Source organism: Odocoileus virginianus, chromosome 10 (assembly GCF_023699985.2).
Source record: "Odocoileus virginianus isolate 20LAN1187 ecotype Illinois chromosome 10, Ovbor_1.2, whole genome shotgun sequence".
In the NCBI taxonomy this organism is placed as follows: Eukaryota; Metazoa; Chordata; class Mammalia; order Artiodactyla; family Cervidae; genus Odocoileus; species Odocoileus virginianus.
In genome coordinates, this window is record NC_069683.1 from 27,847,234 (window position 1) to 27,873,479 (window position 26,246).

General features: G+C 37.6%; 1 protein-coding gene, 1 non-coding gene and 1 pseudogene across 2 annotated transcripts in view; all 3 read right to left on the reverse strand.

The window, feature by feature from the left end:
• RNF169 (ring finger protein 169) overlaps positions 1-26,246 on the reverse strand; it is an 82,429-nt gene that overhangs the window by 21,127 nt on the left and 35,056 nt on the right. Inside the window, exons 3-4 of the mRNA XM_070473253.1 lie at positions 6,859-7,005; positions 1,168-1,286 (exon numbers count right to left, since the gene is read on the reverse strand). Coding sequence (XP_070329354.1) covers positions 1,168-1,286; positions 6,859-7,005 — 266 coding nt within the window. The remainder of the gene's footprint in view (positions 1-1,167; positions 1,287-6,858; positions 7,006-26,246) is intronic.
• Positions 15,947-16,084, reverse strand: LOC139037251 (small nucleolar RNA SNORA57). Its single transcript, XR_011490081.1, has one exon. It is a non-coding gene; the product is annotated as a small nucleolar RNA SNORA57 (small nucleolar RNA).
• Positions 19,926-26,101, reverse strand: LOC110128862 (glyoxalase domain-containing protein 4 pseudogene; annotated as a pseudogene).

Genomic DNA, 26,246 nt, shown 5'->3' on the forward strand with positions numbered 1-26,246 from the left:
AATGAATTTTACTCACAGAAATACTCAAATTCTGTAATAATCTATATGGGAAAAGAATGTGAAAAAGAATGAATATATGTATAATTGAATCACTTTGCTGTATACTTGAAATGAACACAACATTAAATCAATTATTCTTCAGTAAAATTTTTTATAAAAGAACAGGAAAATCAGAACATATACAAAAAGGGTTCAGGGATCACAACAGTATGAACTTTATAACATTATTAAACTTGGTAGATTTTTTTGGTCTTATTTATTAGTGACTAACAATAAAGAGCCTTCAGATAAAAAGGATCCAGGTGTATGTCCACAAGAAAAGCAAGGAAAGTCCACTTCATTATGCTGTGGAAAGGAAGAGAAGAACCCTAGAAGTAAGAGTGAGCAACGCCAGCTTTAAACCAAAACAGACAACCAAGTGGGGTAAAGATTGTGTCTTTTCATATTAAAACATAGAGTATGGCATGTAGTAGCTGTCCCCAAAATGTCATTTGAATAAATGATTCAAATAAATGATTCCTTCCAGCCTTCCTCCCTTCTTTCATTTTTCCTTCCCTTCCTTTCCCTCCTATCTATTCATCCTTCCTTCCTTCCACTTAGGCCTTCATTATTCTTCCATCACCCAACATCCATCCAATTCCTCCTTCCTTTCCTCCCTAGTGCCTGCAAAGTCCAAAGTAACAAGAGATTCCTTGACAAGGGTCTTAGAAACTTTTCAGTTTGCCCTCTTGAAACCTATCAAGATATATTTTAGTTCTATGCACTGAAAAAAAAAAAAAACAACTTTGGCTTCAAGTTCCTACTAAGAGAAAAAAGTTCACAAAGAAAATCCATGGCTATTGTCTTTAGTATCAATGGATATTGAATAAGACTTTATTGTTTCCTCCCAGAATAGAAAGTTCTTCTATTCAGCAGAGCAATTAGTAGAATCCTATCCTGAGGATACCAGAAAAGGATAAAGTTTACTTTTCTTTAAAAATTCAGTACAGTCCCTTATTTCTTTCTAATCCATATTTGAAAACCAGTTTCCCCCTTCCCCAACTCCCACCTCCCCCAAAGTAGCTACAATAAATACTTTTGCTGCCCCGCCCCACCCCCCACCCTATCCCTTTTGTCTCATACCCCAAAATGAATGAACCCTGACTGAGTTCATTATCAGTCTCTTACCCTGCCAGGAAAGCTAAGGAGTAGGAGTTGTTCTTGGAAACAAATGCTGAGCGGTGTGTCTGTATCATCTTGCCTCGGGAAGGTTCTTCATTCTCTGAATCTGAGAGACGTGCAGGACACTGGCAGGAGACAAGGGAGACAACACTGTCCATTCGGGGTTCCCATGGAATCTCCCATAGCTATTATTGTTCAAATCTATTATATGCTACTTCTCTCTGAGTCCAATCGATGTTTCTAACTGCCTCCTGGGATCCCAATCTGGATAGCCCAAATACAGCTCAAATTTAATATATCCAAAATCAAACTCACTATTTCTCTTCTCTAAGTCCCACTACCAACCCAGTTAGAAGCCTCAATGTCATCCTTGACTCCTTTCCTTTTTTCAAAGTCATAATAACATTGCATAGAGCTCTTGAGTACCCCAACACACCCAAGTATTTTATTTCATTTACTCTTTAACCAGTTCCACTAAGAAAGGCCTATTATCTTTTACAGATGGCAAACTGAGGCTCAGAGTAGTTAATTTGCCTAGGATTTTAAAGTTAATACGTAGCTAACGCTGGTACTTCGATCCAGAGCATCTGTTTTCAAACTGCCTCCATGTTATTCCTTTGTTCCATTGCACTCCTCAAAAGTCTCAGATCTAACTTTACTTGTGTGTACTCATCATCATTGCCTTTCCTTAGATTCTCATCTCCTACCTTGACTACTGCAATAATCTTACTTACAGGTCTTGCTCTTGCCAGCCTTTTTTCCCTCTAATCCTCTCCATTCTATTAAGCACACAGATCCCATCACTCCCCTGCTTAACTGGTGGTGACTTCAGGATCAAGTCTAAATACCTCAGCATGATCCAATAACCTTCAAAACCTAGATCCAACCTTCTTTAAAGTTTTTCCTCCCAGAAGTTCCAACACAGGTAACTCCTTGAGCTCTACAGCAATCAAACAGCTCTCAACTCTCCACATGTACCACCACAGTCATTCAAAGCTTCTGTTCTTTTGGACATGCTATTACTCCCTTTCCCTAAGATTCTCCTTCCACATTTTCTGCCTATAAAACATTCACTGGCGTTTCAGAGGCATCTTAAATACTACTTTCTCTTGAAAGATTTTTCCATCAGCTTTTTCCAACTTGCTCACACTATTTCATTTACCTTCACTTTATTTTCGAGTTTCTTTTTGAGTCTTTAAATTTATATTCAATGTTTCTTTCACGTGTGCCTTTTACATACAACATATGAGAATTTGCTTATGATTTAATATAAGTTTCTTCTTTCTAGTGTGTACGTATGGGCTAAATCACTTCAGTCATGTCTGACTCTGTACGACACTTTAGACTGTAGCCTGCCAGGCTCCTCTGTCCCTGGGACTGTCCAGGCAAGAATACTGGAGTGGGTTGCCACTTCCCTCTCCAGGAGATCTTCCCAACCCAGGGACTGAACCCATGTCTCTTGCGTCTCCTGCATTGGCAGGCAGGGGGAGCAACTATCACACTGCACTGTAGCTTCTCATTTAGGAGTCTGTCTGACTTCTGTTTTAGACAACTGACTCGGAGAGCAAATGATTTCCTTTTCTCGAAAACATCTGATACCGTTATAGAGTAGGTAAACAAAAAATGTCTAATCATCTAATGATTAACCAGTTTTCTAATGATTAAGTTAATATCAAAGTTAGAGTTAAAGACAGAGGCATGCAAGGCATCTTACAGCTCAGAATATACTGTATTCCTTAAATGTTTTGCTATTCTCTAGGCTGATAGGCACATTCATACAATAGGCTAGGTTTCCAACAGCCTGCAAGAAAGAATTGAAGGATTATAATTTACAGAGAAGCTCTTCAGTTTTGTAGAGTATCTATCACTCCTTAAAACCCTGTTGTACAAACTATTCACTGGAGAGATGTTAATAGCACTAATTCATTACCAAATAGTGTGGGAAGCAAGAAAAACCTTTGACATCAATAGACTCAACAGGGGGGTAAATAATGGCAATTTTTCTTTATTTAGGCTTTTCTACACAATCAATTCAGTACCAAATAAAAGAATATTCAAATTCCAGCTCTACTATTAGCTACCACTGTCACTAAAGGTTAGTTGCTTTACCTTTGTGAGTCTCAGTTTCTCATCTATAAAATTAAGAATGATCTCTCTACTATTAATACACCTATTGTGATAAACCATTAAAAACACATGGTGCATTAGCTCACAAGTAGTAAATGTTCAACAAAAGATAGATTTTGTTTACATCAACTTAAGTACTATTAATCTCTTAAGAAAACACTTTAGTGTTACAATACAAATATGCCAGGTTTCTTTTCATTGTTGAAAATAAATTTACATTATTATAAATAATTACATAAAGAGAAAGTACTTGAAACCCCAACCCCTATATATTTCTACCCCCGCAAAAACCTAAAACCATTAAGATAGGAAAATATTTACCTCTCATCTTTAACATTGCATAAAAATAAACCTATAGCACAGATCCCCTGGAATAGAATATGGCAAACCACTCCAGTATTCTTGCCTGGACAATTTCATGAACAGAGGAGCCTTGTGGCCTACAGTCCATGGGGTCTCAAAGAGTTGGATATGACTGAGAGACTCAGCATGCACGCAGGCAATGAGACATAAGGATATCATCACAGTGGTGGTTTAAGACAGCAAAATATCAACAGAGGATTAATTAAATAAATCCTACAGTAAAGAATAACTAGCAGACCACTAGATAATGATGTGGGATTCTTTATTTACATGGCAAGACATTCATGATTTAGAATTTATTAAAATAATTATAAAACTATGTATACTAGGTTGCATTTTCTGAAAAGAAAAAATGTTACACACACACACACACACACACACTTGGAAATCTGGAAGGATATTCACCAAAATGTTTTTAGGAGTTATCTCTAGGTTGTGGGATGACAAGCAATTTTCCACTTTCAGCTTTATAATCTTTGGTATGGCTATAATTGTTACAGCAAATTATTTTCCAACAATTTGAACTATTATTGGTATTAACTGTCATTAACAGATCATAATAAATTAAACACTGTGCCTATATTATTTCCATTCTAAACAAATAATAGATAACTGCTTCCAGAATCAGCCCTTGCCTTCCTCTATTTGAATTCAACTTGATAAACATGTATCAAACTCTTGTGATGTGCAGGTACTATGAGAGATTTTTTTTAAATGGTAAGACATTTCCTATAACCAACAAACTTACAAATCAAGTAGAGAAACACAAACACACAAATAACCATAACATAAAGAAGAATTAAATAAATCATACAAAAGTTACAAACTGAGGAGAGGAAAGTTGAGGTGGAGAGAATGGATGATGGGAGTGGAGAAACAAGAAATTCCTACCAGTTCCAGAAAGGCAACAGCTTTTGAACTGGGCACAGAAATATTAATGGCTTTTCATCAGGTAAGGTTAATGGCGTATCAAGGAGATGAAATGCAAGAGCAAGGATCCTCAGAAGAGAAAGCATGGGTTATGTTTTGGAGAAAGCAAACAGCTCAGTTCCCTAGAGTTCTGGGATGTAAGCAAGGATAGAAAGATAAGCTAGACTAATACTAAAGACTTAAATGTGAAGAGTTCTCATTTAGTTCCACAGGAAATGGGGAGCCACTGAGGTTTTTTAATCAGGAGGGTAAAATGATCAGTCCAGCTCTAATCATAATACTCTCTCTATTAAATATAATCCTTTAGCTGACTTTCCACTGAGACCACTTGAATGTCTCTTCAGTCCCAATGAATGTATCGTTGGCTAAACTAAACGAAATTACTTGTCCTACATCAAAATTTCTTAAGAAATATTTGATCGTAAAAGTCTCAAAAATATGAAATATAAAAGCAGACAGAAAAAAAGGTAAAATCACAAAATCTAAAACTTGAAGTGTTCATAGATCCAATTTTATTCAATGTACAGGCAATTTTGCAAAACTAGCCATGACCAATCAGAATTGATATTAATACTTCCTGATTCCTTTTAAGATTAAATTTTAGCTTGATGTAATTAATTTCTATTTCAAAGATTGAAGTGGCAAAAGAAAAAATAATTAGAACAAATTTCCATCTTTGTTATGAGTGGATATTCAAGATCATTTCCTCAAGGAAACCTGGGTCTGGCAAGGTCAACAACAACAGGTTCTTTCTATCAAAGGGCCATAGTAAAGATTAAGCTCTCTGAAAAAATTGGTTTGTTCTGAAAAGAAATCTCTTTCTGGGCAGTTTTCGATGAGAACAATAATGGATAGTCCTGTTGGGGTGAAGAGGCAGAGTTTGCAGTTTTTAGCGACCACAGACAACTATTAGTTTGGGGCTATTAGTCAGAAGAAATACTATATGCACAACACTATCATGTATTTTATTCTTGCCTTCCTAGATGAACTATATTCTCTTCAAAAGTAGTCTTTTTCTTTTTGTAGTTCCCAATGAACAGAGTTTTAAGAGTACATAAGCATTTCATATTTTTTAAACTGAATCTTTTCAGAAGGTTGAAAAGGTTGTTTCAACCTTCAAAATGGTTGTTTTTAACAATCAAATAATAACAATTATTATAACTGGGATCAAAAAGCCCCACATACACGTTGACAGTCAGCAAATACTATCAATTCAAGAAAGCTTATGTAGTCTCAGTTTCTAAAGTTCAGGAAAAATGCCTTTGCAAAGAGCAAACCAAAAACACTGAGAAATTAAGTAACATGGCCAAAGTTGTACAATCTGTTATAATGCTGGGACCTGTTTAACAGGCAAACTTCTAGTCTAGAGATTTTTTTCCCTCTATTCTGTTATGCTATCTCTCTTTATATATAATAAAGCTTTATTAATCCACCTAATTAAAAATATAACTTGAAATACTAACAAGACAGAATCATAAAACATTTTAACAGGTATGACTCAAAAGGTATGCTAAGTACATACAGTAAGTAATAGATGACCTATCTAATATAAATTGCTAAAGGAAAAGAAAACCAATTGTAATCATACATTTGAACCATAATCAGTGGACCCTCCAAAGGGCTTTCTTGTATTAGTTAAATATACCATTTACAACCTTTTCCAGTAATTTGCTTGGTAAATAAGTAACGAAAAGAATTCAGGCAAGATTTGGCCCAATTAGAAGTTTAATTAAGTTAAGTTTAAACAAAGTGTCTAATCTAATATTGAGGACTGACCTTGTAAGCCTGGTGGGCTACAGTTCATGGGGTCGCAAAGAGTCGGACGTAACTGAGCACACACACACACACCTTGTAAATAGAGAACTGTGCTGTTTGGATTATTATAGAGCAAAGGGAAATAAAATACAAACTTTAAGAAAAGTTCATTCTCTGAGTTGAGGATATAACACATACAGAACCCCGTAACATAATAACACCTAAGTCAAAATGACAATATATGTATAAAGCTTACCCCAAGTAGCATATACCACACTAGGTTTTTCTTCTCACTCACTATTTTTCCCCACTGCTCCCCCTTAATCTTTCCACACAAGTCTCATTGTCCTGTTCACAAATCATTTTCTCCAGCTCTCCATCTGGATGCTATGTTCTTCAATACTCCTAAGTAGAACAGTCAATGACTGTTATTGTTCACCAACACAGGTTTTTCAGATCCATGTCACCTGGGCTAATGGCTGATTTTGAGACAGGCGCCCATCAAAAAGGTGATCTACTTACACACTCTAGATTTGTCTTCAGTACTAATGGCTCATCTCTTTTTTTCTGTTCATCCATTTTCCTTTTTCCTATTTCTGTGTCCTCTGGTAACAACTTGTGGATTTGATCTTCAGAGGTTTTCTCCTCTGGTAACTTTTCTTCTCGCAGCTAAAAATACAAATCACATCGAGACAGTAGTTTTAGACCACAAAAGACTTAAAAGTATCTTTTATTCAGTAGTCTATTAAAACAAGCAGGGAAGTTCCGAGACTATTTTCTTATTGGATATAAAGCCCTCTTATTTTTTAAGAGCATCAACTTCTACTTGACTCTTGCCAAACATCCACTCATGGCTTAAGATTTAACTGCTCTGCATTCTTGAGCAATATGAAATCACAAAAGCTAAGATAATACACATAATCAAGAACTAAGGTTTATTCACTTAGCCAAAAAATGATCAATCTACAAACTTTCTTTATTCCCATAATCCAGATATAACTGCACTAGGCCAGGAGAATAGCAAAGATGTATGCCACAGAGGGTCAGGGAAGTTGGACTAAGAAAGAGAGGTCTTTGGGCCTACTGGCAACAGAAAAAATGGGATATAAGAGTCCCAATGTCCTACAATTTATGCTGTTATCTCGTTATCTACAGGATAGGTCAAGTACATGGTCTACAAAGAAAGTTAAGGCAGACTGATATGCTCCTCATTTGAGGCAGGTAGCATGGCATTATGAAAATAAGATGGCTTTTGGAATTAAATAGTATCTTGCTATATACTTGCGGTGTATCAAGAGTTCCTTTCCTAACCTCCCTTTATTCTCCTTTCATTGCCTGGGACTTTAATAAAATTTAAATGGCATAATGTATATGAAAGCAATTTTAGGCTACTGGTATTTTTAATCACACTTATAAAAAATAAAACTAGAGAACAAATTTTTTCATTGGCTGTCAACTCAGAGTTATAAAACAACAATAACATGCTCAACATCACTCATTATCAGAGAAATGCAAATCAAAACCACAATGAGGTACCATTATACGCCAGTCAGGATGGCTGCTATCCAAAAGTCTACAAGCAATAAATGCTGGAGAGGGTGTGGAGAAAAGGGAACCCTCTTACACTGTTGGTGGGAATGCAAATTAGTACAGCCACTATGGAAAACAGTGTGGAGATTTCTTAAAAAGCTGGAAATAGAACTGCCGTATGACCCAGCAATCCCACTTCTGGGCATACACACCAAGGAAACCAGATCTGAAAGAGACACATGCACCCCAATGTTCATCGCAGCACTGTTTATAATAGCCAGGACATGGAAGCAACCCAGATGCCCATCAGCAGACGAATGGATGAGGAAGCTGTGGTACATATACACCATGGAATATTACTCAGCCATTAAAAAGAATTCATTTGAATCAGTTCTAATGAGATGGATGAAACTGGAGCCCATTATACAGAGCGAAGTAAGCCAGAAAGATAAAGACCATTACAGTATACTAACACATATATATGGACTTTAGAAAGATGGTAACGATAACCCTATATGCAAAACAGAAAAAGAGACTCAGATGTATGGAACAGACTTGTGGACTCTGGGAGAAGGCAAGGGTGGGATGTTTCAGGAGAACAGCATTGAAACATGTATATTATCTAGGGTGAAACAGATCACCAGCCTTGGTTGGGTGCATGAGACAAGTGCTCGGGCCTGGTGCACTGGGAAGACCCAGAGGGATCGGGTGGAGAGGGAGGTGGGAGGGGGGACTGGGATGGGGAGTACATGTAAATCCATGGCTAATTCATATCAATGTATAACAAAAACTACTGTAATGATGTAAAGTAATTAGCCTCCAACTAATAAAAATTTAAAAAAAAAAAAAAAACAACAATAACAATAAACAACAATATTCAGTTTTTTTAATTAATATTTCTTTTTTATTTTTTAAGTTATGAAAGTATAACTCATTTATGGAAGACTTGGAAAACACAGAACAAAGTTACATATAGTCCCACTACACATTACAATTATTTTTTAAGTAGGCAAATTATGATTTTTAGAGTTTCAATATCAAACTGAAAATTAATAGAATGAATACACAGAAAAGCAGATGAATACAGTAGACTCGAGGGCTTCCCAGGTGGTGCTCATGGTAAAGAACCTGCCTGCCAGTGCAGGATCTCTTGGTCAGGAAGATCCCCTGGAGGAGGACATGGCAACCCGCTCCAGTATTCTTACCTAGAGAAACCCATGGACAGGAGCCTGGCAGGCTACAATCCATAGGGTTGCAAAGAGTCAGACATGACTGAAGCAACTTAGCACACATGCACGCACACACAGCAGATCTGAAAAGTACCAGGAACCAATTCCATTTAAGATTTACACAATTTTCACACAACAGTAGGATACAAATTCTATTCAAGTTCCTATAGACTATAAACTAGAAGACACTGGAACATATCCAGGGACATAAAACAAGGTGTGAAAATTTCACGGTCTAAAGGTAATAAAATCATACAGAGCCTGTTCTCTTATCACTGTGGAATTATGTTAGAAATCAATATCAAGAGATATTTGAAAATAACCCACATATAAGTGCAATGTGACATCTACCAAGAGTTCACTGACTTAGTCATTTAAAGCCTCAATAAAGTTAGACTGAAAAAAACACACATGGTGATTGCAGAGAAGAAAGCATTTAAATGAGAAATTAATATCAAAGATACTTTAAAAACCCCATGCATCTGGAAACTAAATGTCCACTTTAAAATGATGGATGCATCTAAGAAGCCATAACAAGGAAAATAAGAAAACATTTGTAACAGAATAAAAATGAAGAGAATTTATCAGAATTTGTTACATGCAATTGAAACTGCTCAGTGTAACTTAAATACAATGTGGAATCTTGGAAAAGGTATGAAAACAAATAATGGACACTGGCATAAAATTTTATGAAATTTGAACAAAGTCTGTACTTTAGTTAATAATACCATATCACATGTTAATTTCTTGTTTTTGATAAAGATTTAGCCTTGTATTTCCAATTTCCATAGATATGATTCCAATAAGCCTGAACTAGTCTTAACACGCTGGATCTAATTCAAGAGGTTATGAATATGCAAAGAACACCAAATACAATGTTATATAAGGAGGAGATTCAAATGAAATAATGTACTACCAACTTCTCAAATCAAACAAGAACACAAGAGGATGAAAGCTAATCCACAGCTAGAGAGAAAGCAAACCTGAAGTCTATGCTAACTGCCTACATGAAAGATCAATCCCTTTTAACGATCTTAGATGGGAAATTCTTATTCAACAACAGGACCACAGGCTTTACTAAGGAGCATTTCACTTGAAGAGAACAGAAAGGCAGAGTGGCATAAAGAAAACAGGTTTCAGCGTCACCTTACCATTTACTGAACAGTGTGTGTCAGGTGTGGCACTAAAAAAACAATTAAGGTTCACAACTGAGGTTCAGTTCAGTTCAGTCGTGTACGACTCTGCAATCCCACGGACTGCAGCACACCAGGCTTCCCTGTCCAACACCAACTCCCAGAGCTTGCTCAAACTCATGTCCATAGAGTTGGTGATGCCATCCAACCATCTCTCCTGTTGTCCCCTTCTCCTCCTGCCTTCAATCTTTCCCAGTATCAGGTTCTTTTCCAATGAGTCAGATCTTGGTATCACGTGGCCAAAGTATTACACCTTTAGCTTCAACACTAGTCCTTCCAATGAATATTCCAAACTGATTTCCTTTAGGATGGACTGGTTGGATCTCCTTGCAGTCCAAGGGACTCTCAAGAGTCTTCTCCAACACCACAGTTCAAAAGCATCAATTCTTTGGCACTCAGCTTTCTTTATGGTCCAACTCTCACATCCATACATGACTACTGGAAAAACCATAGCTTTGACTAGACAGACCTTTGTTGGCAAAGTAATGTCTCTGCTTTTTAATATGCTATCTAGGTTGGTCATAGCTTTTCTCCCAAGGGGCAAGCGTCTTTTAATTTCATGGCTGCAGTCACCATCTGCAGTCATTTTGGGGGCCCCCAAAATAAAGTCTCTCACTATTTCCATTGTTTCCCCATCTATTTGCCATGAAGTGATGGGACCAGATGCCATGATCTTAGTTTTGAATGTTGAGTTTTAGGCCAACTTTTTCACTCTCCTCTTTCACTTTCATCAAGAGGGTCTTTAGTTCTTCTTCACTTTCTGCCATAAGGGTGGTGTCATCTACGTAACTGAGGTTATTGATATTTCTCCTGGCAATCTTGATTCCAGCTTGAGCTTCGTCTAGCCCAACATTTTGCATGAAGTACTCTGCCTATAAGTTAAATAAGCAGGCTGACAATATACAGCCTTGACGTACTCCTTTCCCAATTTGGAACCAGTTGGCTGTTCCATGTCTAGTTCTAACTGTTGCTTCTTGACCTGCAATACAGGTTTCTCAGGAGGCAGGTAAGGTGGTCTGGTATTTCCATCTCTTGATGAATTTTCCACAGTTTGTTGTGATCTACACAGTCAAAGACTTTAGAGTAGTCAGTAAAGCAAAAGCAGATGTTTTTCTGGAACTCTCTTGCCTTTTCAGTAAACCAACAGACATTGGCAATTTAATCTCTGGTTCCTCTGCCTTTTCTAAATCCAGCTTGAACATGCGGAAGTTCATGGTTCATGTACTGTTGAAGCTTGGCTCGGAAAATTTTGAGCATTACTTTGCTGGCGTGTGAGATTAGTGCAATTGTGCAGTAGTTTGAGCATTCTTTGGCACTGCCTTTCTTTGGGATTGCAATGAAAACTGACCTTTTCCAGTCCCGTGGCCACTGCTGTTTTCCAAATTTGCTGGCACGGTGAGTGCAGCACTTTCACAGCATCATCTTTTAGGATTTGAAATAGCTCAACTGGAATTCCATCACCTCCACTAGCTTTGTTCGTAGTGATGCTTCCTAAGGCCCACTTGACTTCGCATTCCAGGATGTCTGGCTCTAGGTGAGTGATCACATCATCGTGGTAATCTGGGTCATGAAGATCTTTTTTGTACAGTGTGTATTCTTGCCACCTCTTCTTACTATTTTCTGCTTCTGTTAGGTCCATACCATATGTCCTTTATTGTGCTCATCTTTGCATGAAATGTTTCCCTTGGTATCTCGAATTTTCTTGATGAGATCTCTAGTCTCTCCCATTCTATTGTTTTCCTCTATTTCTTTGCACTGATCACTGAGGAATGCTTTCTTATCTCTTCTTGCTATTCTTTGGAACTCTGCATTCAAACTGGGTTTATCTTTCCTTTTCTCCTTTGCCTTTCACTTCTCTTCTCAACTATTTGTAAGGCTTCCTCAGACAACCATTTTTCCTTTTTGCATTTTTTTTTCTTGGGGATGGTCCTTATCACTGCATTCTGTACAATGTCACAAACCTCCATCCACAGTTCTTCAGGCACTCTATCAGATCTAATCCCTTAAATCTATTTCTCACTTCCACTGTATATACATAAGGGATTTGATTTAGTTCATACCTGAAAGGTCTAGTGGTTTTCCCTACTTTCTTCAATTTAAGTCTGAATTTGGCAATAAGGAATTCATGATCTGAGCCACAGTCAGCTCCCAGTCTTGTTTTTGCTGATTGTATAGAGCTTCTCCATCTTCGGCTGCAAAGAAAAGAATCAATCTGATTTCAGTATTGACCATCTGGTGAGAGTCCATGTGTAGAGTCTTCTCTTGTGTTGCTGGAAGAGGGTGTTTGTTATGACCAGTGCTTTCTCTTGGCTAAACTCTGTTATCCTTTGCCCTGTTTCATTTTGTACTCCAAGGTCAAACTTGCCTGTTACTCCAGGTATCTCCTAACTTCCTACTTTTGCATTCCAGTCCTCTATAGTGAAAAGGACATCTTTTTTGGGTATTAGTTCTAGAAGGTCTTGTAGGTCTTCATAGAACCATTCAACTTCATCTTCTTCAGCATTACTGGTAGGGGCACAGACTTGGATTACTGTGATACTGAACGGTTTGCCTTGGAAAAGAGCAGAGATCATTCTGTCATTTTTGAGACTGCACCCAAGAACTGTATTTTGGACTCTCTTTTTGACTATAAGGGCTACTCCATTCCTTCTAAGGGATTCTTGCCCACAGCAGTAGATATAATGGTCATCTGAGTTAAACTTGCCCGATTTCAGAGTTAGCTAATGTGTTCAAATTCAGAGCCATAACCTTCAACCTGGAATTCAAATCTATGTTTACTTTGGTGGTTCTCAGCCAAGGATGATTTTACAGCCGGCGATGTCTGGAGACGCTGTCCCAGCTGAGCGGACAGGTGTATGCTGCTCCTGGCGTCTAGTGGGTAGAGGCCAGAAACTGCTACTAAACGTCCTAAATGCATAAGATAGCCCCCAAAATACATACCTACACAGATGCTGCCATTTCAAAAAACTAAAACATTTCCTGTTTTATGTACTTCAGTGTTACTTTGTTCAGTGCTTAATTGTGTTTACATACAATGTTCTCTGGCTTCTTAAGCGTTTCAGAATGTATCCTTTGCTTCCTAATAATGTTTATTGCTGCTCTCAAAGTTTTTGACAGTGAACTTGTACTATTGACAAAACAACTTTTTCATTGCAATGTTGAGTCTCTGTGAACACAGCACCAACATGAAGTTAAAAATTTACAAAATTGAAAACCACATATATCCATTTAAATCTTCATATGAATCATGTTGGTATTTTCTCTATATTGGAGTCTGTAGATGCTAGTTTTTGGTCCCTTTTGATGGTTATTTATAAGGACGTGAGAACTTGGTCTCTAGGAAAGAGGTTTTATACTCAGGGAAAATGGCTCAGATAGTGTCAGACAACAGCATATAACCCTGAATGAGAAGTATTGATAGCTGCTGTTTATTGAACTCTTCCATGTTTCAGACATGAAGTTTTATAGAGCTTACCTTATTTAATCTTCAAGGGCTTTGTTTGTACCTATCATTACCATTTTATAGACACAAAAATTAACACTCAGTGGTTATTACCTAAAGTCTGTGTTTGAATACTGAAGAGTTTAGATTTTAAAGCAAACCACTGACTTCAAATACTAGGGTTCCCCAACCTCAGTATTATTGACATTTTGGGCCAGATAGTTCTTTGTTAAGGTGAGTAGGTCAGAATCTGAGTAGAAGGTTTATTCATGAATACTTTACTGGGGAGCAGGAGTGAAGGATGGAATGGTACAACAAGAGCCAGCAAGCCAATACAAGTGGCTGGCCTAATGTGAGAAACTGGATGAAATGCAGCTCAAGACTCAATCTGAAGTGAGAAAGGGGGAAGCAAATGATATACATATATATATGTATGTGTGTGTGCGCACATAAATAGACTCCCACCTCCTGCTGACCAAAGTTTGCTCCACTGGATGTTAAACATCCCTCACACTGGCTTGAACAACTCCAGTAAGTTCCCATGGTGAGCACTGTACGGCAACCACAGAGGAGCCCTGGAGCTAAAAGCAAGACGCAAGCAGTGTGAGCCGAAACCAGAGATCTCAGACTGTACCAAGCAAAGCTACCCACTTCTGTAAAGTGGAATGCTTTTTACTGCCTCCATTTTTTTAAATGCTTATTTATTTATCAACCATGCTGGGCAGCTTGCGGGATCTTAGCTCCCTGACCAAGTATGGAATCTGTGCCCCCTGCAATGGAAGGGGTGAGTCCTAATCACTGGACCACAAGGGAATTCCCTGCATCCATTTTTAGATACTATTGGAGACAACTATTGACTTCTGTATAGTAATCTCATTCTCAACCACACTACCAAGAATACCATGTAATTTTTTTCCTCAAAGTATCTTTACTTTGTCATTATTAATTTTTTAAAGTAAACTTTTCTTTATGGCTGTGCTGTGCAGCATGAGGGATCTTAGTTCCCCGACCAGGGATCAAACCCATGCACCCTACAGTGGAAGCGTGGGGTCTTAACCACTGGACCATCGTGGAAGTCCCCAAAATAAACTTTTTGAAATCAAATCACTATACAGTGTACAAATGATAAATGTAACACATGAAAAATTCTACAAAATAAGCACATCCATGTAACTACCACCCAGATCAAGAACCCCTTGTGCCTACTCCTCACCCCAAAGTATTCATGATCCCAGCTTATAACACCAGAAACATACTTTCACCTATTTTTCAGTTTTATATAAATGGAATTTTATGTATGTATTGAATCTCTTCCTTCAGTCAACATTTCATTTGTGATCCAAGGGGGAGGGGATATAGTACACATAGAGCTGATTCACTTTGTTGTATAGCAGAAACTAACACAACATTGTAAAGCAACTACCCCCCAATTAAAAAAAAAAAATTCCATTTGTGAGATTCATCCATGTAGGTGTATTTAGTAGTCTGTTCTTTCTCATTGTTTTACAGTACTCCATTGTTTGACTACAAAATAACTTAATGATTCTATTGTTATAGATATTTGCATAACTATTAGTTTATTTATTTTATTCACAAATAAACTACTATGACCGTTCTTGAAAATGTATCCTGATACATATACTGTTCTGTGGGATACATTCTAGTAGAGAAGCTGTTTAGTCATAAAGTAGGGTACACTGCCATAGTTTCCCCAAATTGACTGTACAAATTACACTCCCACCCCAATCTGCAATGTAGCAGGAATGACAGCTGCTCTCAACCTTGCTAACACTCAGAACTGTCTATGTTAGCTATTTCAGTGCATACATACTGACAATGCATTATGACTTCAGTTTGTATTTCTCTGATGACTAAAGATCTAGAGCAGTTCTTCATGTGCTTATTGACTATTTGGAAATTCTCTTTTTGACATGCCTATTCACATTGTTGCCCTTTCTCCTTTCAAATATTTGGAACTTCCCCTAATAATCTATAGGAGTTATACTTTTTGGATATGAGGCAATTTTAAGAAAAAATACATACATACAAGAAACACACACACACATTATTCCCCCTTCTCATACTAGACTGCCTTCTTCATTCCTTGGTAGTGCCTTTTGAAGACAAGAAGCTCCAGGTTTTAAAGTAGTTTAACATTAGTGATTTTTTTTAAAAGAAACTGTCTCATAGTATCAGTTGTTTTTTTTTTTTTGGCTCTGTGTCCCGGCACTTGAGGATAGAACTGGCTGACTGGAAGCTGCTGGTACCGAAGACATGAAGCCAAGGGGGCCAGAGCCCATTCCTTCTACCTCTGTACATTACGTGGATCGGGAATCCCTGCCAAGAAAAGGACGGTCCACAGGCACCACCCCCCTCCCCAAGACCCCCAGCACAAACCCCATGTCTACAAAGTCACACTCACTCAGTCACCGCCCTCCTCATGGTATCTTAAAGGAATTATTATTTGACATTTCACATACAGATCTACAATTCACCTTGAGCTGTTTTTTTTTTTTTAAATCAACTATGTTAAGGAATAACCTATATATGATCAAATGATCACATACGGAATGCACAGCTCAACGAATTTCAACAAATGTATATATCCATGTAACCATATCCCTAATCAAGATATAGAACATTTTTACCACCAAGAAAGTCACCACAAACCCACTAGTGGGAATTCCCTGGCAGTACAGTGCTTAGGACTCTATACTTTTACTGCCAAGGGCCGAAGTTTCATCCCTGGTCAGGGAACTAAGTGAGATTCCACAAATCACGCAGCATGGCCAAAAACAAAAACAATAAAAAAACCCACTAGTAATCAATCTCCCACCCTACTCAGCACAAACCAACCCTTAATTTTATGACTACAGATTAGTTTTGCCTACTATAAAATCATACAGCATGTATTCCTTTATGTCAAGATTCATTCACAGCACATTTTTTATATTCATCCATGCTACTAAGTTCATTATAACACTATATTCCTTATATTCCTTTTATGGATAAGTTATATTCCATTGCATGAATATACCACAGTATGTTTATCCATTCAAGTATTATACATGTGGATTGCATTTAGTTTGGAGCTGTTATGAAAAAAGCTGCTATGAACATTCATGTCTTTTTCTGAACAGATGTTTTTATTTTGCTTGTCTAAACAGCTACAAGTAGATTTGCTCTGTCAAGTAGTTGCTGCTGCTGCTGCTAAGTTGCGTCAGTCGTGTTCGACTCTGTGCAACCCCATAGATGGCAGCCCAGGCTCCTCCATCCCTGGGATTCTCCAGGCAAGAACACTGGAGTGGGCTGCCATTTCCTTCTCCAGTGCATGAAAGTGAAAAGTGAAAAGTTAAAGTGAAGTCGCTTAGTCGTGTCTGACTCTTAGCGACCCCATGGACTGCAGCCTACCAGGCTCCTCCATCCATGGGATTTTCCAGGTAAGAGTACTGAAGTGGGTCGCCAGTGCCTTCTCCATCAAGTAGTTAAGTATATGTTTAAATTTATAAACTGCCAAAATGTTTCCCATGGAGATTATACCATTTTATACAATCAGTCCTCCATATCCATGGGTTCCATATCAGTAGATTTAACCAACCACAGATCAAAAATCAAATATCACTCTGCCAGAATTCCCTGGTGGTGCAGTGGATAAGAATCCCCCTGCCAGTGCAGGGGACGTGGGTTCCATCCCCGGTCCAGGAAGATTCCATGTGCTGCAGAAAAACTAAGTCCGTGCACCACAACTTCTGAGCTCGCACTCTAGAGCCTGTGAGCCTCAATTAATGAGTGCCTGAGCCACAACTACTGAGCCCATGTGCTGCAACTACTGAAGCCCGTGCATCTAGAGCCTGTGCTCCACAACAAGAGAAGGCACTGCAATGAGGAGCCCACACACTGCAATGAAGAGCAGCCCCAGCTCTCTGCAACTAGAGAAAGCCTGCATGCAGCAATGAAAATCTAGTACAACCAAAAATAAAGTAAATGTTTTAAAAATATCAATCTGCCTTTGGTGGAACCTGTGTACACTGAACCTGCAGATGCCAAAGGCCAACTGTACTCTGTTTTTCATAAGGGACTTGAGCATCCATGGATTTTGGTATCCACATGGTTTCTGGAACCATTACCCTGCAGATATGGAGGGAGGATTATACTCCCACTAATAATTCATGAGAAATCCAGCTTATTTTCATTCTCACACTCATTTGGAGACATGGAATTCTTAGCCTTTTAATTTTAGCTATTCCAGAGAAAGTAGGGGATATCCTACATGGGATGTTAGTGAGTATCTCCCTGTTGAGCATCTTTTCATATTTTCGGTAGCATGTCTTCTGTGAAGTGTCTGTTTCCAATCAAGATTCTTTTTTAAAAAATTCTAAATAAACGTCTGCTGTTAGATATTTTGAGAATATCTTCTCCCAGTATTTGCTTTGTTTATTTTCTAAATGCATAGAGGATTATATATATATAACTTGAATAAAATTCAATGTATCATTTTTTTCTTCTGTGATTAGGATTTTTGGGGTTCTGGTCTAGTAAATCTTTGCCTACCCTAAGGCCAATATTTTTTTCTTCTAGGTCTTCTTCTGCATAATTTTAGCTTTTATGTTTAGTCTATGATCCATGGTATACAGATCAAGACTGACTTATTCACAGGATAAATCTGTTCCAACATCACTGTTGAAAAAACTGCTCTTTTGCCACTGAATTATTTCTGTGCCCTTAGGAATATCAATTGACTATTTATGAGGGGGTCTATTCAGGTCTATATTCTATTCCATTGACCTATGTCTTTTCCTTATGCTAACACTATACTCTCTTGATGACTATCATTTTAAAATCAGGTAGTAAAAGTCCTCCAATACAAACAGTCATTATTCACAGACATGATCCTCCATGTAGGAAATCCACTAGAATCTACAAAAAAAGCTACTGAAACTACTAAATGAGTCTAGCACAGGGATAAAGTATCAAAAAGTATCCTACTTTGTAGGATAAAGTATCAAAATGTAAAAACCAATAGTATTTTTATATACTTGCAAGAATTGTAATACCACTTACAACAATATCCAAAAAATGTGAAATATTTAAGATAAATCTGATAAAAGATCTGGAAAGTGAAAACCACAAACCACTGCTGAGAGAAACTAAAAAGAACTAAATAAATAGAAGGATATCATGTTGATGGGTCTGAAGACTCAATTACTGAGATATCAATTCTCCCCCAACTGATCTATAGACTCTGGGCAATCCCAATCAGAATGCCAGCAAGTGTTTTTGTAGAAATTGTCAAGCCAATACTACAATTCAGATGGATATACAGTGAACCAAGAAGCCAAAATAACTTTGAAAAAGCCAAAATAACTTCTTACTATAAAGCTGCAATAATCAAAACAGCATGGTACTGGTGTAATAATAAACAAATAGATCAATGATACAGATACAATATAGAGTTTGGAAGCAAACCCACAATATGCAGGTAACTAATATTTGACAAAGGTGCAAAAAGCAATCCAATGGAGAAAGGACAGTCTTTTCAGCAAATGTGCCAGAATAACTGGGACATCTATATGCACAACATATATAAAAATTAACTCAAAATGGATCACAGACCTAAACATAAAGCCTAAAAACTATAAAACTTCCAGAAGAAAACACAGGAGAACATCTTTGTTGACTTTGGAAAAAGAACTCTTAGATATAACACCAAAAGCAAAATCTACAAAAGGAAAAAAAAATGTACAAAGTGTATTTTTTGAAAGTTAAAAACCTTTATCATTCAAAGGGCTCTAAGAAAATGAAGACTGATACAGGGAGAAAAATATTTACAAAGCATACACCTGATAAGACTTGTATTCAAAAATCTTTCAAACTTCAACAGTAAGAAAATACAAATAAACACCTGAAAAGATGTTCAACATTATTAGTTATTAGGGAAATACAAATTAAAACCACAATGAGATACCACTACATAAAAACTAGAATTGCTAAAATTAAAAAGACTAACCCTACAAAACGTTGGCAAAGACTGCGAACAACCAGAACACTCATACACTACTGGTAAGAATTAAAATGGGAAAATCACTTTGAAACAGTTTGGCAGTTTCTTAAAAAAGAAATCACACCTCCCATATGATCCAGCCATCTCAAGCTTAAGTATTTACTTAAGAGAAAAAAAATTATTTTGTACAAAGATTTGCAAGTGAATGGTCACAGTAGCTTTATTTGTAATAGCTAAGAACTGGAAACAACCCAAATATCTATTAAGAGGCAAAAAGATAAACAAACTGTGACATGTACAATGAAATAATACTCTGCAGTAACAAAGAATAAATTATTGATACACATAACTAGCTGAATGAATCTCAGAATTACTAGGCAAAGTGAAAAAGTGAAACAGAAAAGCATTAAGCAATTCAGACCAAAAAGAAAAAAACATTAATTGGACTTCATCATAACTAAAAACTTTTGTGCAAAGGATACTAACAAAAAAGTGAAAAGACAACCTACATAGTGGAAGAAAATATTTACAAATCATGTATCTGATAAAGATTTACTATTTAGAATACATTAAAAAAAAACTTACAACTCAATAGCAAAAACCCAACTCGAAATTGAGCAGAAAGACCTGAAAAGACATTTCTCCAAAGAAGAAATACAAAGTTATCAATAAGGACACGAAAAAAGTCTCAACATCATTATTCATTAGGGAAATGCAAATCAAAACCTAATGAGGGGGAAAAAAAAACCCTAATGAGATACCCACTAGGATGGTTATTTTTTTTAAAAATCAAAAAATAACAAGTGCTAACAAGAACGTGGAGTAACTGGGGCCCTCACACATGGTTGGTAGGAATGTAAAATTGTAAGGCTATTGTAGAAAACAGTTTAATGATTCCCTTGACCTGGCATTTCCACTCCTAATTACATACCCAAAATAAGAGAGGGGGAGTCAAATGGACACTTGTATTCCAATGTTTATGCAGCATTATTCACAACAGCCAAAAAGTGAGAACAACTCAAGAGTCCATCAGGAAATGAAAAGATTAACAAAATGAAATGTTGTTGTTGTTCAGTTGCCCAGTTGTGTCTGACTCTTTGGAACCCCATGGACTGCAGCACGCCAGGCCTTCCCGTCCCTCACCATATCCCAAAGTTTGCCCCAGTTCATGTCCATTGCACTGGTGATACCATCCAGCCATCTCATCCTCTGACGCCCTCTTGTCCTTCTGCCCTCAATCTTTCCCAGCATCAGGGACTTTTCCAATGAGTCATCTGTCCATATCAGATGAACAAAACACTGGAGCTTCGTTCAGCTTCAATATCAGTCCTTCCAACAAGTATTCAGGGCTGATTTCCCTTAAGATTGACTGGTTTGATCACCATGCTGTCAAAGAGAGTTTCAGGAGTCTTCTCCAGCACCACAGTTCAAAGGTACCAATTCTTTGGTGCTCTACCTTCTTTACAGTCCAGCTCTCAGAACCACATGTGACCACTGAGAAGACCACAGCCTTGACAAAATGGAATATCCAGCCATAAAAAGGAACAAACTACTAAAACATGCTACAATGTGAATGAACCTTGAAAACATGCTGTGTGAAATAGGCCAGGTCATAAAAGGACAAATATGATATGATTCCACTTACATATCTAGAATAGACAAATCTGTAGAAAGAGAAAGTAGGTTAGAGGTTAATGGGGGTTGGGGGGTATGACAGAATGGGGAGTTATCGATTAATGGGTACAGAGTTTCTGTTTGGAGTGATAAAAATATTTTGGAGAAAGAGAACAGTGATGATTACACAACACTATGAATGTACTTAAGGCCACTGAATTGTATACTTAAAGTGGTTAAACTGACAGATTTTATGTCATATATATCTCACAGCACTTAAAACTTTTTCTGTGTGTCATGTAACTTATACATAAGTATCATGAAGTTCCAGCTAGCATTCTATCCTTTTAGATACTAAATAAATAACCTGTATGACAGGTCCACTCAAGGCAATCATCTAACAGGATGCTTCAACTAATCTTCTGGTTAGAATCAAACAGCTGAATTGTCTGACAGTTAAACACAAAAGCAAATGGAATTCCTAGCCATAGGGCAAGGCTCCACTGAAGGAACAGCCTGTGGAAGCTCACTAGATTCTTCAATCCTGTTCATTCAAGGGTGGAGATACCTACAGAATATTTGTAGCTAATCATGTCGTGAATAATACCCACTTTACCGTGAAAAATTATTTATCTTCATAATTGCAGAAGCTGAGTGATGGGTATACAGATGTTCATTTTATTGTTTAAACATTACAAAAATTAAAAATTTAGAAAACATTTATAATATTTGTTATGCTAGTCAACAAACCTCAGGCACTGGATGACTCCAGAAATAACTGAAGGGCTTATAGGAGCCTCTGCAGAGAAAGTTCTGATTACTGTCTTTCAAATGCTACGTAACTACCCCCAGAGTATGTATTCCCTATTATTAATACTACTTCAAATGTTAACTAGCCATATATTTAAAACACATATGAACTACTTTCAATTTGGAACCATGTCCTATTCATCCTTGATGTCTCCTCTCCCACTTTAGTACTATACATAGAGCCTGTATGCAGTAAGTTTAATTCCACAAACATTTACAGCACATGAGAATCTGTGTTAGGCACTGCTTTTAGAGCTAAGGATATAGCCCTGACCAAAAATGACAAAGTTTTTTGTATGAGGCTTATATTCTGTAAGAATGTGATTGAAATGAAAGATGTGATTAAACTAATAAATTTTTAAGAGGTCTTCCAACAAATATTCCCTGCAATACAAACTATATCTATTTTGGTGACCACAGCAGTCCCCACGTTTTGGAAGAGCTTCTCTCAATTTCACAGTAAAAGATAACCAATGCAATGGTGTCATGAACACAGGCCTGGTGGGAAGAGTGCTGTTCAATCGCACTTAAAAAAAATCTGGATATAACTGTTTTCATTAAAGTTACGTGTTTATCAAAATTCCCTCCACCCCCAACCAAAGGTAATGTTCCATACAGCTGTCTCAGTCCAGAGAAGAATTTATTACTAATGTAATACAGTCACACATAGAGTGTGCCCTTCCAGTGATGGTAAGGATGACAGTGAGAGTTCTCCTCTTAATGGACTAATAATGATGGGATTTTTCTAAAATATATCAGACCTTTCAAAGATTAAAATACACAGATCTTTACCACTCCAACCTCTCTAGCTGTGCAGGAAACAACCAAGTTATGAGAGCATTTATCACAATGCATTAGGTCTCAGAAGTGTTGAAACACTAATGCTTGTTATGCATGATGTCTTCAGTTAACCTGAAGCCTTGTTTTATTTTGTGAAGCAAACTATTCCTCACTTTCATCTTCTGCCATTGCATCAGCCAATAATCTGCTTCTCTCTGGATCCATCTTTCAGAGTTTTTAAAATGCTTCATCTCCCACAAAGCAAATTTCATGTCCATCAGGGTCAGGCAGAATGATCACTTGCACTGTTGCTTTCCCTAGAGTGTCTGGACTGTCAGAATACCCCAGTTCTCCCATTTTATCATGTCACCTGACAACTCTTTCTAGGGGCAAGAAAAGGCAATTTGTCCAAAAGCTGCTGCAAGATCACTGTCTCCTGGATGTCCTGTAGCTCCAGCTTATAATGGTTATCAGCCTGGACCAGCAAAGTCCTCTGCTTCTTTTCATCTTTTTCATAAACTTTCATTTCTAGTAAATTATATCAATAGCTAAAGGACTTTTCAAGATCAGACTCTGGTAGAGTTACTTTTAATATAGGATCTGTCTGCGGTGGACTACAGTTCTGCAAACAGAATTTATATCCTCCAGGGGTTTTGGTTTCAAAAACACCTCCCGCAACCTCACTGAGTGGCCACTCCAGCTTCCTGGCATTGCAAGAAGAGTGAAAAAGTTGGCTTAAAACTCAACATTCAGAAAACTAAGATCATGGCATCTGGTTCCATCATTTCATGGCAAATAGATGGGGAAACAATAGAAACAGTAACAGACTATTCTCTTAGACTCCAAAATCACCGCAGATGGTGACTGTAGCCATGAAATTAAAAGACGCTTGCTCCTTGGAAGGAAAGTTATGACCAATCTAGATAGCATAGTAAAAAGCAGAGACATTACTTTGCCAAAAGTCTATATAGTCAGAGCTATGGTTTTTCCAGTAGTCATGTATGGATGTGAGAGTTGGACCATAAAGAAAGCTGAGCACCAAAGAATTGATGCTTTTGAACTGTGGTGTTGGAGAAGACTCTTGAGAGTCCCTTGAACTGCAAGGAGATCCAACCAGTCCATCCTAAAGGAGATCAGTCCTGGGTGTTCATTGGAAGAACTGATGCTGAAGCTGAAACTCCAATATTTTGGCCACCTGATGCAAAGAACTGACTCATCAGAAAAGACCCTGATGGTGGGAAAGATTGAAGGCGGGAAAAGAAGGGGACAACAGAGGATGAGATGGTTGGATGGCATCACCGACTCAATGGATGTGAGTTTGAGTAAACTCTGGGAGTTGATGATGGACAGGGAGGCCTGGGATGCTGCAGTCAATGGGATCACAAAGAGTCGGACACAACTGAGCGACTGAACTGAACTGGTTAGAAGTGAGTGTGATAATCATGAAGTCATTGCCAAGTTTGTAGTCTCTGATGCCCTAATTGTAAGTCAGTTCTGCAACAAAATGATCATCCTCAGGTTCAAATCCATCCATTGTTTTACTTCATTTTCCATCATTAAGGCCTTCATTCCCAGGACATCACAAGAGAAACGCCATTAGGAAATGGTTTTCCACTTTGAACATGAAGTGCAGAACCCTGCAAGTCACCATGACCTCCTACAGTACCCACCCCTCACACATACAGTGCCACACCACCCACAGATGACGCCAGCACAGTAGTTCCAGTGGCACTTTAAAAATTAGAGACTTGTGCATCCCTAATTGTCTCATTTTCTTATCTAAATTGGTAAAATGGTCTACCCAATGATAGTACACTACAGAAATAATTTGTGAGAGTTGTAGGACCTTCTGGCCTCTTGGTGCTTCCTTAATCTTTCCCCTGTGCTCAGTCATTTCAGTAGAATCACACTCTTTGCAATCCAATAGACTGTAGCCTGCCAGGCTCCTCTGTCCATGGGATTCTCCAGGCAAGAATACTGGAGTGGGTTGCCATGCCCTCCTCCAGGGGAACCTTCCAAAACAGGGATCAAAGAATGAACATAACAAAATTCTTTCCCCAATCAACGCAACAAGATGGAGGGCTGAGCACATTCTAATATTCTCCTTCTGCTTAAAACAACATGAAAAGTCAGGAAACTTCTCTTTAATGGAACATATCTATAAAAGCACAGAAAAAAATAGCATGCCACTAACAAACAAGATCACAAATATGCAGAAGATGGAACTAGTTTTCACACTTAAAGGTGTGAAATTACTAAATAAGCAATTCACAAAAAAACCCAGAAATAGCCAGTAAGCATAAGATGCTCCTCCCCTCTAGTAATCCAGGAAATGTAAATGAAAACAATGAGATATTTTATTCAGGAGATAGCAAAATATTAAAAATAATGAAAAGGGACTCTTTTACTGTTGATAAGAAAGTTAAGTTGAAAAAGTCTTTTTAATATCCACCAAAATGGTATATACAAAGTGTATATACCACTTGACCTGCACTTTCACTTCTAGGAATCTAACTTAATAGTTGCTCAGATATATTCATACATGTTTAATGCAACATCTCTTCAAAATTGGGGGAAAGGGGAAACAATTTAAATGACCAGTGGTTAAATGTATTATGTACACCTCATCCACACCATGAAATATCATTTGGTATGAAAAAAGTACCTACACGAAAACACTTGCTTCCCATCCATACATACAAAAAAAAACATACTGTCAGAAAAAAAAAAACTCCTAGGTTCTTTGAAGTCTTTGCCATTAGACCATAATACTCACAACCCTTCTCTGTGGAGTCACCTACTTGGCCTGTCAACTCCCCTTATTCACAGAAAACCTCAGCACCAAAGTTTCTGCCCAGCTACTCCAGTGATCATTCCTGAAGATTTCAATAGCAATATATTCTCTCAGGTTCTTCACTTCCTTCAGATAAATCTTTTCTTCCATCCTATTTCAGTTACTTCCTCCCATAATCATACCCCAAACTGTCATGTTCAATAACTAAAACTACCTCTCAGCATCACATTTAAGCCTTTCACATTTAGGCCACCACTTCTAGGTTTCCAACTTTACTAATATGCTAGTCACCCTACTTTCATAATTCTTTATCACCATCAAAACTTCCAGTCCACTGACTCTACCACTCTCACTGTCCACCATGTCCCTCATGTTCTCAATTCCTTCCTCAAACAACATCCTTAAAGTAACCACAATCCAAAATTACAACTTCCTTGTATACACCTTCAGGTCCACTGCATCATTCCCTCTGTCATACTTCTTAGCATACTTTCTAATACTGGTTAAACCCAACCCA